Here is an 18,046-nt window from a genome sequence, read left to right as displayed (position 1 = left end):
AAAAAAAAAAATACAAAAAATTAGCTGGGCGTGGTGGTGGGCACCTGTAGTCCCAGCTGCTCGGGAGGCTGAGGCAGGAGAATAGCGTGAACCTGGGAGGTGGAGCTTGCACCTCCAGCCCGGGCAGCAGAGCAAGACTCCATCTCAAAAAAAAGAAAGAAAGAAAGAGAGAGAGAGAGAGAGAGACAGAGAGACAGAGAGAGAGAGAGAGAGAGAGAGAAGAGAGAGAGAAAGAAAAGAAAGAAAGAAAGAAAGAAAGAAAGAAAGAAAGAAAGAAAGAAAGAAAGAAAGAAAGAAAAAAGAAAGAAAGAAAGAAAGAAAATTGATATATTTTACTTAACCCAATGTGTTGAGAATATTCTCATTTTGGCCAACAAGTACAAAAAAAGATGCTCAGCATCACTAATCATTAGGGAAATGCAAATCAAAACTAACTCTCTACCCCACTAACTCCTGACTTTGCCTGCCCAATCCTCAGATGATGTTCCCTGTTTTCCTGGGTGAGCCAGTATCTCCTCAGACGCTGGCAGCCACCCTGGTAGAGCTGGATGTGACCCTGCAGTTGCTCGAGGACAAGTTCCTCCAGAACAAGGCCTTCCTTACTGGGCCTCACATCTCCTTAGCTGACCTGGTAGCCATCACGGAGCTGATGCATGTGAGTGCTGTGGGCAGGTGGGCCCGCTAGGCCAGGGGGCCCTGGCTAGTTGCTGAAGTCCTGCTTATGCTGCCACACCTGGCTATAGCACTGTGCTTAAGTGTGTGTGCAAACCCCTCCTGAAGATCTATGGTCCCCAAATCAGATGCTGCCCATCCCTGCCCTCGCAACCATCCATCCCCATTCTGTCCCCTTTTCTCCACAGCCTGTGGGTGCTGGCTGCCAAGTCTTCGAAGGCCGACCCAAGCTGGCCACATGGCGGCAGCGCGTGGAGGCAGCAGTGGGGGAGGACCTCTTCCAGGAGGCCCATGAGGTCATTCTGAAGGCCAAGGACTTCCCACCTGCAGACCCCACCATAAAGCAGAAGCTGATGCCCTGGGTGCTGGCCATGATCCAGTGAGCTGGGAAGCCTTACCCCTGCACTGCCCTCAACAGTGCACAAAGCACTTTCATGTCTAATGGCCCAGAAAGCAGGAATGGCTTGCCTAAAACTTGCCCAAGTCCCAGAGCGCCTCAGCTCCCGAGGCCACCATCCCTACCCTGTCTTCCACAGCCGCCTGAAAGCCACAATGAGAATGATGCACACGGCCGGGCGCGGTGGCTCAAGCCTCTAATCCCAGCACTTGGGGAGGCCGAGACGGGTGGATCACGATGTCAGGAGATCAAGACCATCCTGGCTAACACTGTGAAACCCCGTCTCTACTAAAAAATACAAAAAAACTAGCCAGGTGAGGTGGCGGGCACCTGTAGTCCCAGCTACTCGGGAGGCTGAGGCAGGAGAATGGCGGGAACCCGGGAGGCGGAGCTTGCAGTGAGCTGAGATCCGGCCACTGCACTCCAGCCTGGGCGATAGAGCGAGACTCCATCTCAAAAAAAAAAAAAAAAAAAGAGAGAGAATGATGCACACTGAGATCCTGTGTCCTTTAATCACTGCATTTCATTTTCATTTTGGATAATAAACCTGGGCTCAGCCTGAGCCTCTGCTTCTAACTCTAATGTGTGATTTATTTGACTTTCCTCTGTCCCAACCCTAGTCTTGGTCTCTATCTGAAAGACAATCCCCCTTCCCAGGCCGTTTGGGTCAGCTTCTCCCTGATGTTTGCCAAGAGTGAAATTAATAAATGTGGCTGAGTGTGGTAGCTCGTGCGTATAATCCCAGTACTTTGGGGGGTCCGGGTTGGGGGATTGCTTGAGTCCAGGAGTTCAAAACAATTTTTTTTTTTTTGAGACAGAGTCTTGCTCTGTTGCCCAGGCTGGAGGGCAGTGGCACGATCACAGGTTACTGCAACCTCTGCCTCCCAGGTTCAAGCGATTCTCCTGCCTCAGCCTCCTGAACAGCTGGGATTACAGGCATGCACCACCACACCTGGCTAATTTTTGTATTTTTAGAAGAGACGAGGTTTCACCATGTTGGCCAGGCTGGTTTCAAACTCTGTACCTCAACTGATCTGCGCGTCTCCACCTCTGAAAGTGCTGGAATTACAGGAGTGAGCCACTGCGCCTGGCTCCCCCAAAAAATATTTTTTCAGAGATGGGGTCTCACTCTGTTGCCCAGGCTGGAGTGCAGTGGCACAGTCATAGCTCACTGCAGCCTTGAGGTCCCAGGCTCAAGCAATATTCCCACCTCAGCCTCCTAAGAAGCTGGGACAACAGGTGCACCCCACCGCGCCCAGCTAATTTTTTTATTTTTGTAGAGACAGGGTCTTGCCATGTTGCCCAGGCTAGCCTTGTACTCCTGTGCTCAAGAGATGCTCCCGCCTCTACCTCCCAAAGTGCTGGGATTACAGGTGCCAAGATACCACGTGCAGCCAAAAAAAAATTTTTTTTTAAATTAGCCAGGCATGGTGGTGCATGCCTGTAGTTCTAGCTACTCGGGAGGCTGAGGTAGGAGGATTACTTGAGCCCAGGCGTTCGAGGCTGCAGTGAGCTCTGATTGAGCCATAGCATTCCAGCCTGGGGCAACAGAACAAGATCCTGTCTCTAAAAACACGCAAAGAAACCCAGAACAAAACAAAACAAAAAACAATACATTTCGTATAGCCTTCTAATTCTCGGGGAAAGTAATTTATCTGACAGCCCAGGGCCCAGCAGCATCCCACATTTGTTGGCTATAGTCATGGTGACCCAACAGTTGGCTGAGTTAACCTCCCAGAACATGACCCTTACTGGTTTTTTTGTTTGTCTGTTTGTTTTGTTTTGTTTTGTTTTTTGAGACAGAGTTTTGCTCTTGTTACCCAGGCTGGAGCTCAGTGGCGCAATCTCAGCTCACCACAACCTCCACCTCCCGAGTTAAAGCGATTCTTCTGCCTCAGCCTCCCGAGTAGCTGGGATTACAGGCACTCACCACCACGCCCAGCTACTTTTGTATTTTTAATTGAGACAAGGTTTCTCCATGTTGGTCAGGCTGGTCTCGAACTCCCAACCTCAGGTGATCTGCCTGCCTCGGCCTCCCAAAGTGCTGGGATTATAGCCATGAGCCACTGTGCCCGGCCGATTCTTACTATTAATCAGTAGCTTTGCATCTCTGTTGAGGAACTGGTCAGGAGGAGAAAATCTAGACAGCAGCTCTCCTGGTCAAGACCCAGCCATTCAGGAGCCTAAATGGTATGCCTAGGTGCTTGGCTTTAAACTGTTAGAATGAATGGAGTGCTCTGGTTGTGTTTTAGAATAATATTCTGGCTGCTGCTGGGGGTTGGACTGGAAGACAGCCAGGGAAGAAGCAGGGAGATTGGATATTGCAGTAATCCTGGCCAAAGGTGTCTTCTGAAAAGGGGCGGGCAACTGAAGGGGCAGGAGAATGTGGCCACTAGGCCAGGAAGGCACTCTTCTGCGGGGGGATAGGTCTTAAATGGGGACCATGGGATTGGGTGCAATGGTTCATGCCTGTAATCTCAACACTTCAGGAGTCTGAGGCAAGAAGACCACTTGAGCCCAGGAGTTGGAGACCAGCCTGGGAAACATAGTGAGACCCCGTCTCTACAAAAAAAAAGATTAATTAATTAAAAAATTTAAAACTAGCCAGATGTGATGCCTGTGATCCCAGCTACTTGGGAGGCTGAGGTGAGAGGATCACTTGATCACTTGAGCCCTGAAGGTCAAGGCTGCAGTGAGCCATGATCATCCCACTGCACTCCAGCCTGCTCAACAAAGTGAGACTTTATCTCAAAAAAAGGGGGTAGGTGGGAACCATGGGGAACGAGAGAAGCAAAGCTATTCTCAAGTTTTCCAGTAACCATCCTCCTGCCAACAGTCTTTCTCCGGATCTTGGATTTGGGAATAGGGTTTTCCTACCTTGGGAGGCTCCCTTGGGAAATGGGAGTGTCATACCCACAGGCATCAAAAGCCCTAGGGTTGCACTTGAATAGTGGGTAGGAAGTTCTCTGCAATGCCAGGCACTGTTGGAAACCTCTGGATAGGCCTCACAGGGCCTCAGCCATCTGGGGGAGGCATTAGCTGGAGTGTAATAAATATGACCCTCATGACTGGGGAGGGACAGCTCATTCCTTCATGAGGTCTGGGGCTGTCAGCCTTGCAGGCAGCCAGCCACCCTTCCCCTCTAGCCTCCATCCTGGGCACTGGGCCAGTTACTGGGCAAGGAGGCTGCTGCACCTCCTTTCTCCTCTTCCCTTTTAGAGAGAAAGATACCCCCAGCCTAGATTCCCAGAAAGGAGAGAGCAGATGCACCACTGATTGGCCCAAAGTTCTCTGGAGCCAACCTTTGAGAGAGGAGGGCGTGGCCGGGCTCCAGGCTCCTAGTGAAGTGCACCACTGCAGGCTTGGTGACCCAGCAGTTCCTGTCCGCCACCCCCCACCAGCCATTCCTGCCTTCAGTTCCTGTTCCCAGGCCTGTACCCTGGGCTCGTCCCCAGGGCCCATCCCCTAGGTTTAGGTCTGCCCTCCCGCGCCCCACCCCATCACCCCCGTCATGGGTCTGGAGCTGTACCTGGACCGGCTGTCCCAGCCCTGCTGTGCAGTCTACATCTTCGCCAAGAAGAACGGCATCCCCTTCGAGCTTCACACAGTGGAGCTATGAAGCACTGGGCTGGGCAGCCGGGCCCAGGGGATATTGGCTACGGATCCCCATCTGTCCCCGCTGCTTTGCAGTCAGGCCAAGAATGCAGACTAACACGAAGAATCAGACTCTCCGGTGTGGAAACTATTACATAATTATCTTGTATTATTTTTACCTTTTGGAGACAGGATCTAACTCTGTCACTCAGGCTGGAGTGCAGTGGTACAATCATGGCTCCCTGCAGCTTCAAACTTCCAGGCTCAAGCGATCCTCCTGCCTCAGCCCCTCAAGCAGCTGGGACTACAGGTGGCAGCTGACGTGCCCAGCCAATTTATTATTATTATTATTATTATTATTATTATTACTGAGGGGAGGTCTTGCTATGTTGCCCAGACTGGTCTCAAACTCCTGAGCTCAAGCAATCCTCTTGCCTTGGCCTCCCAAAGTGTTGGGATTACAGGCATGAGCTGCCATGCCCTGCTGGTTGTTTATGTTAAAAGAGGCCTCGTCTTTGCATAGTGAATACAAAGCATTCTTCAAATTACAAGTTAAGAGGGGGTAGAGGCCGGGCGGTGGCTCAAGCTTGTAATCCCAGCACTTTGGGAGGCCGAGACGGGCGGATCATGAGGTCAGGAGATCGAGACCATCCTGGCTAACATGGTGAAACACCGTCTCTACTAAAAAATACAAAAAACTAGCCAGGCGAGGTGGCGGGCGCCTGTAGTCCCAGCTACTCCGGAGGCTGAGGCAGGAGAATGGCATGAACCCGGGAGGTGGAGCTTGCGGTGAGCTGAGATCTGGCCACTGCACTACTCCAGCCTGGGCGACAGAGCGAGACTCCGTCTCAAAAAAAAAAAAAAAAAAAAAAAAGGGGGGGTAGAGCAGGTGCGGAAGGAGGGTAGGGAAATGGAGTGGGGCCAGAATATCTTCACACCATGTGCTTGGAAAAAACAGTGAAACTACCTCCTTGTTTCCTAAGTGGAATAGTACTTGTTTACCTCTGCCTGGGTCTCCTCTTCCTCTTCCTCTTCCTCTTCCTCTTCCTCTTCCTCNAAAAAAAAAAAAAAAAAAAAATACAGGTTAAGAGAGGGCAGAGCAGGTGCAGAAGGAGGGTAGGGAAATGGAGTGGGGCCAGAATATCTTCACTGCATGTGCTTGGAAAAAACAATGAAACTGCCTCTTTGTTTCCTAAGTAAAATAGTCCCTGTCTACCCCTGCCTGTGTCTCTTCCACTTTTTTATTATTTATTTATTTATTTTTTACAGGGTCTCACTCTGTAGCCCAGGTTAGAGGGCAGTGGCATGATCCCGGCTCACTGCAGCCTTGCAGTGAGGTTCAAGCCATCCTCAGGTTCAAGCCATCCTCCCAACTTACTGCTCCCAAGTAGAGTAGTTGGGACTACAGGCATGCCACCGCGCCCAGTTACTTTTTTTTTTGGTATGTGTAGACACGTGATTTTGCCATGTAGACCAGGCTGGTCTTGAACTCCTGAGCTCAAGTGATCTGCCTGCCTCAGCCTTCTAAGGTGTTGGTATTACAGACATGCACCACCGTGTCTGGCCCTGGGTCTCTTCCATTTTTATGTGTTTCTTGGTATTCTGCTTTTTATTTTTCCTGCATCTGACTTGCTCTATCGCATGGGGGTTCTCACCCCTCTACTCCTAGAGGCTAGAGGTGGGAGGGCCCTGTGGCAGGGCAGTGGGGGAGGCCAGCCCCCTCACCCTGAGCTCCAGTGTTTGCTGGCATAGAGAGATGCAACTGGAGCAGAATTCAGTGGAGGAGGCAGGGCTATAACTGGGCAGTAGGACAGACAGCAGAGTCAGAATCCCCTGGGCAGGCCAGAAGGAGGCCCCTCTGCTTAGCTGACCTTTCGCAATTGCTGCCCTTGGTAGCCCTTGCTGACCTTGGTACAAACAGCGTGAGCCACCTGCTGCAGAACAGGGGCTGGACATGGAGGCAGTTTGTGGAGGGAGAATGGGCAGCGGTGTGCATGTCCATTCAGCAGAAGGGCAAAGAGGCCCACATGTAGGCCTATGATCAGACTGGAGCCTGGCTCGACTGAGGTCCTCCGATCCGAACACATTAACCAGGCACCTAACGCAACCACCAGCACTGGCCTGAAGTGCTAAAGTGAGTCAGACCTGGGAACCCCCAGTGGGGAGGCAGCCTTGAGAGTCTGGCATAGGAAAGGAAGAAGAGCTGAGCCACTGGAGGCTGAGTGGCTGAACGGGGCAGGGATTCCCAGCAAGAATGAGGTTGGTCTGACGGTTGGGAAAATGTGTCGCTGGGTCTCTGGGGTGTAGACAGGTCACCCAGCCTGGTCAGAAGGTCCTAAGTCACCAGCTGGGATAGGAAGCTGAATCAGAGGGGGCAAGCCTAGAGCTCAGGGAGGAGGCTGGAGGGGTCTGACCTATGGATGGAACTGACTGGGGGTGGGGTGTGAATTACAGCTCCAGGGAATTGTCCTTGACCCATGTTTCAAGGAGCTGGACACAGGAAAGGCGGACCTCTGATGGGGTCAGGGTCTGTGATCCAGTGACTAGCAGAGAGGCCTCCTCTTCCCTGATGCCTCCCAGACAGGGGCCTCAGAAAGCTGGTGCTGGGATTTTGGAGTGTGGGTGGGCAGAGACCTCAGAGAACTCAGGGTTCTCCCCACTCACCTCTCTGATCTCGCCTGCAGGCCAGCAACACAGCGTTGCTTTTGCCCAGGTGAACCCTCTGAGGAAGGTGCCAGGCCTTGAAGGATGGGGACTTCACCTTGGCTGAGAGGTTACCGGTCCCTGGGCTGCTGCCAGGCCTTGTGGGGCCAGTCAGTCATCTGTCTGTTCACTGTTGATGGCTTGGATCATGGACTGTGGGCTCTGCACCAGCCCCAGGGTGAAGAATGGGCTGAGGCAGGCAGAGGTGCCCAGTGTTGAGAGGGGCTATAGAAGTCCCATCCTGCATTGTACAAATGAGGAAACTGAGGCTGGAGGAGGGGAGGGACTTGCAGAAAGCCAAAATGCCCAGTCTGCTTCCAGGTCACCTCACCACCAGCCCAGCCCTCTGAAGGAAGGAGAGTGCTAAGATTCGAGGAGCAGCTGTACCAGGCATCTTAGTGCTACCATTTTGCCCACAAACCCTGTGGGGCAAGTACTGTTTCCCTGGAGAGTCGAGGGACCACTCAGCGAGCTTCAGTGGCTATTTGCTAAACATCCACCAGGGCCAGACCCCATTTCAGCCCTGGGGCTTGAGCAGCGAACGTGTCTACGCCCTTCCCCTCATGGGATCACATTCCATTAATACAAGGGGAGCTGACAGTAACCCATGTAAACATGTAACATATCAGATGTGGATGGATGCCATGGAAAAAATACACAGGGTAAGAGTGGGGGCATGTGTCGTTATGAGTAGGATGTTGAGGGAAGACTCCCTGGAGGAGGTGGCATCCGAGCAGAGAGCTGTAGGAATGCGCAAGGCATGAGGGGAAGGGTGTTCTGGCTGGAGGGAAGAGTAAGGGTGAAGGCTCCAGGTGGGACAATGCGTGGGGTGCAGACTGGAGAGCAATGGGCCAGGGCAGGTGCAGTGAGCAGGAAGAGCAGGAGGTCAGGACAGAGGGTAGCATGGGACACTGGGAAGGCTTTGGGTCTTACTGCAGGGGGATTGAGTCGTCAGAGGGTTTTGAGCAGAGGAGAACTGTGATCTGACTTGCGTCATAAAGGATCCCCCTGGCGGGGGTGAAACAGCTACTGCAGTCATCCAGCACGCAGCGCTGGAGCCCCAGACCAAGGTGGTGGTGGTGGTGCAGGGTTAAGGGGCGGGGTGGTGGTCGGTTCTGACTTTTCTTGAAACTCTAACTGCAGGGCTTGCTGAAGAGTCGGAGGTGGGCAGGAAAAATGAAAGCCAAAAACGGCCTCCAGGTTGTTGGCTGCATGGTGGCGTCCTTTACCGAGGCCACACAGTGCCTCCGTGGTGGAGCTGGATTCACATTCAGAGCCTGGGATCACTGGAGGGTCCGACACCCACAGAGGCACGATGAGCTCTGGGGGTCACACTGCACAACGCTTCACCATAGGTGGACAGGGGATGGGACGGGGTGGGAAGCAATGCTGCCATGTCACCTGGAAGGCTCTCTCCTGCTGGCCTTGCTCCTGGCCCCGTCCATGCTTTGGATATGTTGGGGAGATACCCAACTTGCTCTCATTCTTCAGACTCATACTGGGTGCCCCTTCCTCCTGGAAGCCTTCCCTGATCCCCTGCTGAAGTTCATGACATTTTGTTTCTTACTTCCTGCCCTTAGTTCAGATGATAGTCTGGCCCCGTGGAGGGCTGTGTGACCCTGGGCAGTTACCTAACCTCTCTGAGCCTCACGTTTCTCCTCTGCATCATGGGGATAGTGAAAATGCCCCAGAAAATGCCTGAAGAGTGATCAGGGCATGTCTTCTGCCCCTGCCATGTCCCCTCAGTGTGGCTATCTTGCTGCATATGAGCTGCATGTACAAAGCGCCTGACCACTGCTATCCCCAGGACCTGCAGGCCCGCACCAGCGCGCATCAGTACATGTCATGGCAGCACACGGTCCTGCAGAGTAGCTGCTGCTGGGCCATGTGGCAGAAGGCGAGCCATGGAGGGCAGGGACACCTCCCAGGATGCCCAAGGGATGGTGCTTTCACTTTACAAAATCCTGTTTAGACCTGAGACGAAATCCTGGAATGCCAGAGACTGCCTAATTCACTCAACTTGTTTCATAGAAAGGAAACCAAGGACCAGAGCCAAAGAATGATTCCAGAGCTATGAGCAGTTAATCCTATGCTCTTTTGCATACTCTAGGTTGCCTGGGAATCTTGCCTTTAGGGGGAGAAAACAAACAAACCCTCACTTTGCTACACACATAATTCCTAGATGGAGAAGTATTAAGTGAAAAAAGTCAAACTAGGAAGAAGTGAGGAGACATTTCAATAAATGTTCGTCTGATATCTGGGTATGAAAGGACTTTCTAAGCCTCAGAACAGTGGGAGGGCTCAACAGAGAAAAAACCAATACACGCCAGCTGCGGTGCTCAGGCCTTTAATCCCAGCACGTTGGGAGGCAGAGGCGGGTGGATCACCTGAGGTTGGGAGTTTGAGACCAGCCTGACCAACATGGAGAAACCCCATCTCTACTAAAACTACAAAATTAGTCGGGTGTGGTGGTGTATGCCTGTAATCCCAGCTACTCAGGAGGCTGAGTCAGGAGAATTGCTTGAACCCGGGAGGTGGAGATACAGTGAGCTGAGATCACGCCATTGTACTCCAGCCTGGACAACAAGAGCAAAACTCTGTCTCAAAAACAAAACAAAACAAATAAACAAACAAAAAAAACATATACAGGGACATCTTGTGTAAGAAAAAATTGATTAAACATAAAACAAGCAAAAAACTGGGAGGGATCTTGGTAAAAGATATGTCAGAAGGAAGTGATGTTCTTTAGGATGCTCTTAGAAACCCGTAAGACAGGCCTGGCGTGGTGGCTCACCCTTGTAATCCCAGCATTTTGGGAGGCCAAGGTGTGCAGATCACTTGAGGTCGGGAGTTTGAGACCAGTCCCGGTCAACACGGTGAAACCCCCTCTATATTAAAAATACAAAAATTAGTCAGGTGTGGTAGCACACTCAGGAGGCTGAGACAGGAGAATCACTTGAGCCTGGGAGGTGGAGGTTGCAGTGAGCTGAGACTATACCACTGCACTCAAGCTCCAGTCAGAGCGAGACTGTCTCAGAAACAAACAAACAAACAAACAAAAATAAGAGAAACCCATCAGACAACGAGACAGGGAAAAAATGAGTCACAGTTCACTGCAGCCTAGATCTCCTGGGCTCAAGCAACCCTCCTGCCTCAGCTGCACAGATAGCTAGAACTACAAGCGCACACCACAACACCAGGATTCCTTTTTTTTTTTTCTGTAGAAAATAAAGAAGGGAATCTTGCTATGTTGCCTAGCCTGGTCTTGTACTCCTGGACTCAAGCAATCCTCCCTTCCTGGCCTCCCAAAGTGCTGAGATTACAGGTGTCAGCCACTCTGCCTGACCACAATTTCAATCATATTTAAAATGTACAATTCAAGTGATTTTGCCACACTAATCAGAGACTTATGTTTAAGCCACACCAACAGATTTCCATGTTTTAAATAACACATTTTGCCACCCCCTGGTGAACAGTGGCTCACCATCGGCACAAAAGGCTACACAGGCAGATGTCAGTGGGGACCAGGCGGGGACAGGAAATGTCGTGAACCCAAGGGTGCCTGCCCAGCCCCACTTGCGCCCTCACATGTAACCACATCTCCTGACTGCCCAAGAGAAGCGCAGATTTTCATACTGAATATAAAATTGCCTGACTTCGAAATGGTGGCAAATCATTCAAAAAACATTTAAACTTCCGTTGCATTATTAGGGTCGAACTTGGGGAAGACCCCTATAGGGGTGTGTGTGTGTGTCTGTGCGTTAGCAGACCTTTAACAGAGCTAGGAACCAGGCGACCATAGCGCGGAAAGCTTAAGGGAAATCCACCCGGTGCTAGGCAAGAGGGTGGGGGAAGCGACAGGGTGTACCCACCACGCAGTTAAAGACTGGTAGTGCGTGGGGCTACACATAGGATGGGGGCGATGGGACTTTTGGAAAACAGAGCCGGCACACGTGACTTTTGTTTGCGGAAGCGGGATATACTCTAGGCAGCCAATTGGGGAGCGCTGAGTCTCTGTCCAGCCAATGAGAAGCCAGGTTGCTGTGGCGCCTCGCCCCTCCTCCCTGGTCCGCGAGCCTCGGGTACCCAGAGCTGCTTCTCTCCCAGAGCTGTTTTCCTTTCTCTGCCTGCCATACCCTTCCTAGAGCTAGACAGGAATTTGCCCAACAACCGAGTGCCCGCAGGGCTGGAGAAACGACTCTGCGCCGCCGCTACCTCTATCCTGGGCAAACCTGCGGACGTCAGCGTGGGCCAGGCAGCACAGGGCGAGGGGAGGTTGGTGGGCCAGGGGTCCAGCCCTGTCCCTGCTCCGCCTCCCCCACAGCGACCCCGACCCTTTTCCCCAGGGACCACTCCCCCCTCCTTTCCGCACGCCAAGTTCTGACTTTCCGTGCTCCAGGATCCCGCGGCTCCCCCTCCGCACGTCTTTCCCTTATCGCCCTCCCCAGTCATGAGCCGAACGTGACCTTCAGGGGCCTCGACCTGTACTGGGATCCCTGTCCCCACGAACACTGCGCGTTTCGGCTTTCCCGCGCTTGGGTCGGGTCCCCTAGAGGTAGCCCTGCCGGCCCCAGCTTCAGGTAAAACTTTTCATGTCCCCCTCAGCGCATGCAGGTGACAGTGCGTACAGGCCTGGCCGTGGCGCTGAGCGGGTCCACCGAGCCCTGCGCGCAGCCGTCCATCTCCTCCATCTGCGTAGTGCTGAGGACAACCGCAGCCACAGCGCCCACTTCTTTGAGTTTCTCACCAAGGAGCAAACCCTGGGCCAAGACTGGTGCGTAGGGTAGTGGAGGATCCATTTGGGACTGCCACAGACTGGAGCCAGTGATCCTGCCTCAGGGGGAAAAACCCACTATTGCCCTGCCCAGTGAGAACACATCAGGGTCTGGGGCCCTGGGGCCCCCTGACCCCTCAGGTTCCTGATGGTAGGACTGTGCTCAGCGCGTCCTCGGCCTCGGCGCCCATTCTGGCCGCGCCTGAAGAGCCCTTCAGCCCGCCAGGGCACTGTGGAAGCCCCTCTCTGGGCTGGCTGAGGCCGAAGCTGCCTCCCTCTGCTTTTGGGGAGGTGTGGAGGGAGAGGCGCGGGTGGGAACCGGGGCTTGCGCTCGCTGGCCTGTGTGAGTTCCAGTGGGCGTGGGATCGGCGGGCCCCGCACACCGACGGCTCAGAGCAGTGAGGGGCTTAGCACCTGGGCCAGCAGCTGCGGAGGTTGCGCCGGGTCCCCAGCAGTGCCGGCCCGCCGGCGCCGCACTCAAATTCTCACCAGGCCTTACCTGCTTCCCGGCAGGGCAGGGCTGGAGACCTGCAGACCGCCACGTCTGAGCTCCCCACCTGCGGTAAGCTCCCGCGCTGCCTCAGCCTCCCCGAGGGGCGCCGCCCCCTCCTCCGTGGTGCCTGGTCCCATGGCCAGCCCAAGGGCTGAGGAATGCAGGCGCCGCTCGGGACTGGCTGGCAGCTCCACATGAGCCCTGGTGCAGGATCCATTGGGTGAAGCCAGTTGGGCTCCTGAACTGGATGGGGACTTGGAGAACTTTTATATCTAGCCAGAGGATTGTAAATACACCAATCAGCACTCTGTGTCTAGCTCAGGATTTGTAAATACACCAATCAGCACTCTGTCTAGCTCAGGGTTTGTGAATACACCAATCACCACTCTAACTCAGGGTTTGTAAATACACCAATCAGCACTCTGTGTCTAGCTCAGGGTTTGTGAATACACCAATTGGTACTCTGTATCTAGCTAATCTAGTGAAGACTTGAAGGACTAGCACTCTGTGACTCTCTGACTAGCTCAAGGATTGTAAACGCACCAATCAGCACTCTGTCAAAATGGACCAATCAGCTCTCTGTAAAACGGACCAATCAGCAGGATGTGGGTGGGGCCAGATAAGGACATAAAAGCAGGCTGCCCGAGCCAGCCAACTGCAACCTGTTTGGGTCCCCTTCCATGCTGTGGAAGCTTTGTTCTTTGTTATAAATATTGTTGCTGCTCACTCTGGGTCCACGCTGCCGTTTGAGCTGTAACACTCACCGGGAAGGTCTGCAACTTCACTCCTGGACGCTAGCCAGACCACAAACCTACCACTGCATTCTGCACTCACTCCGTGCTGGCTGCCTTTGGATTGTTCCTAATTGCATGGTTTTGCTTTCAACAGACACTCCAATAAAGAACACGAAATAAAGAATAAACAGTCCCAGTGTTGTGTAGGTGGCAGTAAGTCCGGGAGAGTGACATCAGCTGAACTAACCATGGTGTGCTTCATTGTTAAACGGGGTCAGCAGGATCCCCAGGTCACCTGGCAGGAGCAGGGGCAGGGAAGGGTCCTGAGAAGTGACCCTGAGTTCCACTTAGTGCTCTTGGCAGAGGGAAGGGCTTGGGCTAGCGCTGGAGGCATGAAGATGGGGTGTGTTCAGGGCTCTCCAGCAGTCCAGGCATGGGAAGGGGACGCTGTTGCAAAGGTTGAGGCGACACTGGGAAGGGAACTGTAGCAAGGTGAAGACTGGCTTTTGGCCATGTGACTGAATTGCATTGCCTGTGTGTGGTGCGTGTGTATGTGTGTGAATGTCGGTGACCGTGAACGTGAGTGAATTGTGTGACTGTTTATGTGTGGGTGTATATGTGTGCGATGCGAGTGAACTGTGTGTACATGGGTATATATGTGAATTTTATGAATTGTGTGTAAATGTGAGCAGTGTGAATTTGTGTATGTGGGTATATGTGTGTGAATGAGTGAATTGTGTGATTTTGTTGGTCACTGACATTCATACACATACACGCACCACACACAGGCAAATCAGTCACATGGCTGAAAGTCAGTCCTCACCTTGCTACGGTTCCCTTCTCAGTGTCCCCTTCCCACGCCTGGACTGCTGGAGAGCCATGAACACACCCCATCTTCATGCCTCCAGCGCTAGCCCAAGTCCTTCCCTCTGCCAAGAGCACTAAGTGGAACTCAAGGTCACTTCTCAGGACCCTTCCCTGCCCCTCCTCCTGCCAGGTGACCTGGGGATCCTGCTGGCCCCGTTTAACAATGAAGCACACCATGGTTAGTTCAGCTGACGTCGGTCTCCCGGACTTACTGCCACCTACACAGCACTGGGACTGACTGACTTTATTCTTTATTTCATGTTTTTTTATTGGAGTGTCTGTTGAAAGTAAAGCCATCCAATTAGGAACAATCCAAAGGCAGCCAGCAGGGATCAAGAAAGCACAGGTTGTGGCCGCAATCCCCAATGTCTGATGGGGAGAGGGATTGGTAATGGAAAAGGCCCAGGAAAGCAGGCCAGCGTGTCCCCCAAAGTATGAGAAATCGCTCGAGAGACAGACATTCGGAATGGGACCTAAGACAGAAGCCACCACCAGGCACCCTTAAGGCAGGGCAGTTGCAATGGTTGCTGCTTGGAATACTTCTGGCTAGGAGTGGCACATGGTGGGCACAGGGCAGGAATGGGAAGTGGGGGCACCAAGGCCACAAGACGTGTGGGCAAGTAGCCCAGTATGTGTATGGAATAGCGTGTTTATTGGTCAGCAGTGACATCTACTGTCACACTTGAGAACTGCATCCACAGCCAGATGGCCTCCTGTGAAGACCTCAGGGCAAACTGGGGAACCCTGCCCTTCTTAGAAGGTGATGCTAGGGGGATGAGCAACACCTTTCTTAGAGGTTTGAATTCCTCAGGGCCCCTCCAGCATCTTGGTCTTCCTAATTCCAATGTCCTCCCTTGATCCCCCAGCCCTAGGGGTAGCAGTTTCTTGCAGTGTTTACCTCCGTGTTAATCTGGATTCTCTGTCTTTGGAGTTCTCTAATGCCTGGTTACCAATTCTTTATATTAAGTTCTCTCTGTTAAAATGATTGTGATGAGGTCCATCCCATGGATATACATGGAGGTCTGTGTGACAATGTACAATCCTACTATCTGCTGTTATTACAAAACTGTCCTAGAAGACATGAATGCTTGTTAAAAGAAATCTTTTAAGCTTCCTAGACTTCAAAGATCATTGCTATTCCCTGTGAAACATCCCCTACATCCTTTAATAGTTGGCAATTCAAATTGGTTACTTACTTAATATTTTGTTGCCCTGGTGATACAATTATGTTGACTTGCTATTGTGAAGTTACTTTGGTTAACCATGATGAGGGTTACTAGCATTGACTTTTACTCCATATGCATAACATAACAACGTAGTAAAACCAGTAACTCTTGGTTCCCTATTCAAAGTGTTTGGAATCTTTATGATATTTAAAACACTGATGACATTTGCCAATTTTTGAGTGTTCTTCACGTTACTGATTTGTAGGAGTTTTTTATGTATTGCAGATTTAGTCTCTTACTGGTTATGTCTGCTGTACCTAAGGAGAAGCAGCACTGCCAAGGACACTGTCTTGCCTGTGCAGAGCTTCACATGAAGCTGGAGACAAGGGACTGGGGCAAGAGGGAAAGATAAACAGGGGCAAGTAAGTAACAGAATGAATCCTCATGGCGAATCTCCTGGGCCCCATCCCAGACCCTTCAGGGGATCCTGGCAATTCGAAGTAGCATAGTCGGATAGACCTCTGGTGGGGGTGTTGGGAGGGTTTTCTTGGCCGCCTGTTCCAGGATGCTCAAGATGAGGCTGTGGGCCTCCTGGCACAGCTCAGCACCCAGGAAAGCCTCCACTCGTTCACGCCATGCTGCCAGTCGTGGCCGTCCCTTGAACAGTTCGTAGCCAACAGCCACCGGCTACAGGAACAAGGATGAAAAGGTTGTGGGGATACAACTTTCCCAGTTGTCACTGCCAACCCGAATGCTGGAACCATGGGCAAATGTATCAGAGACATGGTCCATTCCCCAGCCCTCAGATGAATGGACCATGGAGGCCCAGGCAGTATGTTCAGCTTTAGAGCCCAAGAGCAGCCGGGGTGAGACCCCATACCCAGGCAGGAGGCAGAAGCTCAGGGTTCTGGCCCCAGATCATCCAGAGACTTGCTCTATGACTCCGGGCAAAGTCCTGGCTTTCTCTAGGCCTCAGTGTTTCTGTGTGCCTCATGGGTGTGGCACGAAGAGGGACACTGCCCACAGGCTGAGCTCACACCTGCATCAGCTCCTCCAGCGCCATGAGATCAGCCAGCGTCACCTGCTGGCCAGCAAGGAAAAGCCTGTCCCCCAGGAACTTGTTCTCCAGCCATTGCAGGGCCTGGTCTATGGCAGTCCTGTTGCGTTCCACCTTCTCTTCGGGCACCTGGACCCCAATGAGTGGCCCCAACACCTGATGGGGGCAGAGAGTGGGTCAGTGTATGGCCCCTGCCTACTCCCAACTACTCTCTGAATGCCAACCACTCTCCAGATGGCTCTCCTCACCTGGACCCACATGGGTACACCAAAGGTGCCGCGGATGCAGTCGGCATGCCAACCCAGGTACTCATGAACACGGGCACGAGCCTGCAGGTCAGATGGATACCAGTGGTCCGCCGTCTGGTACTTACAGCTCAGGTAAATCAGGATGGCTGAGCTGGGAATGAATGGGCAGTGGCTGTAAGGACACTGGCACCAGGCCTTTACCCCCAGCTGCTCCCATCCGCCAGTGGGGCCTGGGGGTTTCTCTGCATTTGAAGGACTGCCCTCCAGCCTCACCCTCCATCTCCATCTCCCCAACACCAACCCCTCCTCCCCCGAGTCTCCTCCTGTCTTTGTTTTCTTAGGCACCAACTCTTGGCTGGACCTTCTGCTTTGCACTTTGAGAACCTCATCTCTGTGATATCCCAGCAGCTGCCCTATGAGGTAGAGACTCCCGTTAGCCCTTTAGCACAAGAGAAAACTCAAGGTCAGAATGGTCAAGTGACTTGTCTGAGGCAGTGAAGCTCAGAAAAGGCTCCCTGGACCACTGGAACCCAGCATGGGGCCAGCACACGGTGGATGCTCTGTGGAGTCACTTGCGTGCCCACGCGCATGGATCAGGGATCACAAGTGGAGGCAGGTCTTCGGCCCTCCTCTGACAGGTCCTGCAGCCATCACTTCTGCAGCCACCTGACCTCTTGTCCTCTTCCTGCCCAGCGGCTGGACCTCACCACGAGCTGTGCCCTCGGGCCATGGCGCTGGCCTCTAGGCCTGGCCTGGGCAGATTGGGGTAGTCTGCCACAAGTCACTAGAGGCTCTTTTCAGCTTGCATTTGTTGAACCTACTCTGTGCAACACTGGAAAAATGTTCCCTTGTCTTCTCTTCCAATATCCTTCAGTCTGGGAGCAGAGAGGCCCTGGGGCTCAGATGACGCCAAAGATGAGAGGTGCGGGGACATGCTCTGTCAGCCCCTGCTCATCCCGGGCACACCCCAAGCTGTACCTTCTCCCCAGATCCCTCTCCTTTCCCCTTGCTGCCCCATGGGGTATGGGAGGGCCCACACAGTGGGGACAGCCAGGGTCACATGTGCTCCGGATGTGGGAGGGGAGAGGGAAGGAGGGCACCTTTCGGTCAAGATGAAATCACCATCCTTGAGCACAGGCACTTTCTGCAGGCTGTTGATCTGGAAGAACTCCTTGCTTCTGTGCTGCCCTGAAGAGGAAGAAGTCAGACAAGATCTTCAGCGTAGGCCGGGTGCGGTGGCTCAAGCCTATAATCCCAGCACTTTGGGAGGCCAAGACGGGCGGATCACGAGGTCAGGAGATCGAGACCATCCTGGGTACCATGGTGAATCCCCGTCTCTAC

The 18,046-nt window shown here is 52.9% G+C and overlaps 2 protein-coding genes and 1 pseudogene across 6 annotated transcripts in view; 2 read left to right on the top strand and 1 right to left on the bottom strand.

The window, feature by feature from the left end:
• Positions 1-1,261, top strand: part of LOC108524065 (glutathione S-transferase theta-1) — a 26,864-nt gene extending 25,603 nt beyond the window's left edge. For 3 of the 5 annotated variants that reach the window (XM_017864911.1, XM_017864912.1, XM_017864909.1), the window contains exons 4-5: positions 479-655; positions 861-1,261. In XM_017864911.1, coding sequence (XP_017720400.1) covers positions 479-655; positions 861-1,055 — 372 coding nt within the window. In that variant the 3' untranslated portion in view covers positions 1,056-1,261. The remainder of the gene's footprint in view (positions 1-478; positions 656-860) is intronic. The other 2 variants (XM_017864910.1, XM_017864913.1) reach the window with 2 other exon arrangements.
• A 3,319-nt stretch (positions 1,262-4,580) lies between these two features.
• LOC108524067 (glutathione S-transferase theta-1-like) overlaps positions 4,581-18,046 on the top strand; it is an 18,895-nt pseudogene continuing 5,429 nt past the window's right edge.
• Positions 15,577-18,046, bottom strand: part of LOC108524063 (glutathione S-transferase theta-2B-like) — a 5,334-nt gene continuing 2,864 nt past the window's right edge. The window contains exons 2-5 of the mRNA XM_017864904.1: positions 17,806-17,893; positions 16,706-16,856; positions 16,440-16,613; positions 15,577-16,087 (exon numbers count right to left, since the gene is read on the bottom strand). Coding sequence (XP_017720393.1) covers positions 15,878-16,087; positions 16,440-16,613; positions 16,706-16,856; positions 17,806-17,893 — 623 coding nt within the window. The 3' untranslated portion in view covers positions 15,577-15,877. The remainder of the gene's footprint in view (positions 16,088-16,439; positions 16,614-16,705; positions 16,857-17,805; positions 17,894-18,046) is intronic.

This window comes from Rhinopithecus bieti, unplaced genomic scaffold, assembly GCF_001698545.2.
Source record: "Rhinopithecus bieti isolate Rb0 unplaced genomic scaffold, ASM169854v2 scaffold_80299, whole genome shotgun sequence".
NCBI lineage: Eukaryota > Metazoa > Chordata > Mammalia > Primates > Cercopithecidae > Rhinopithecus > Rhinopithecus bieti.
The sequence above is the reverse complement of the archived record's forward strand: the minus strand, read 5'-3'. Positions and strand labels throughout refer to the sequence as shown.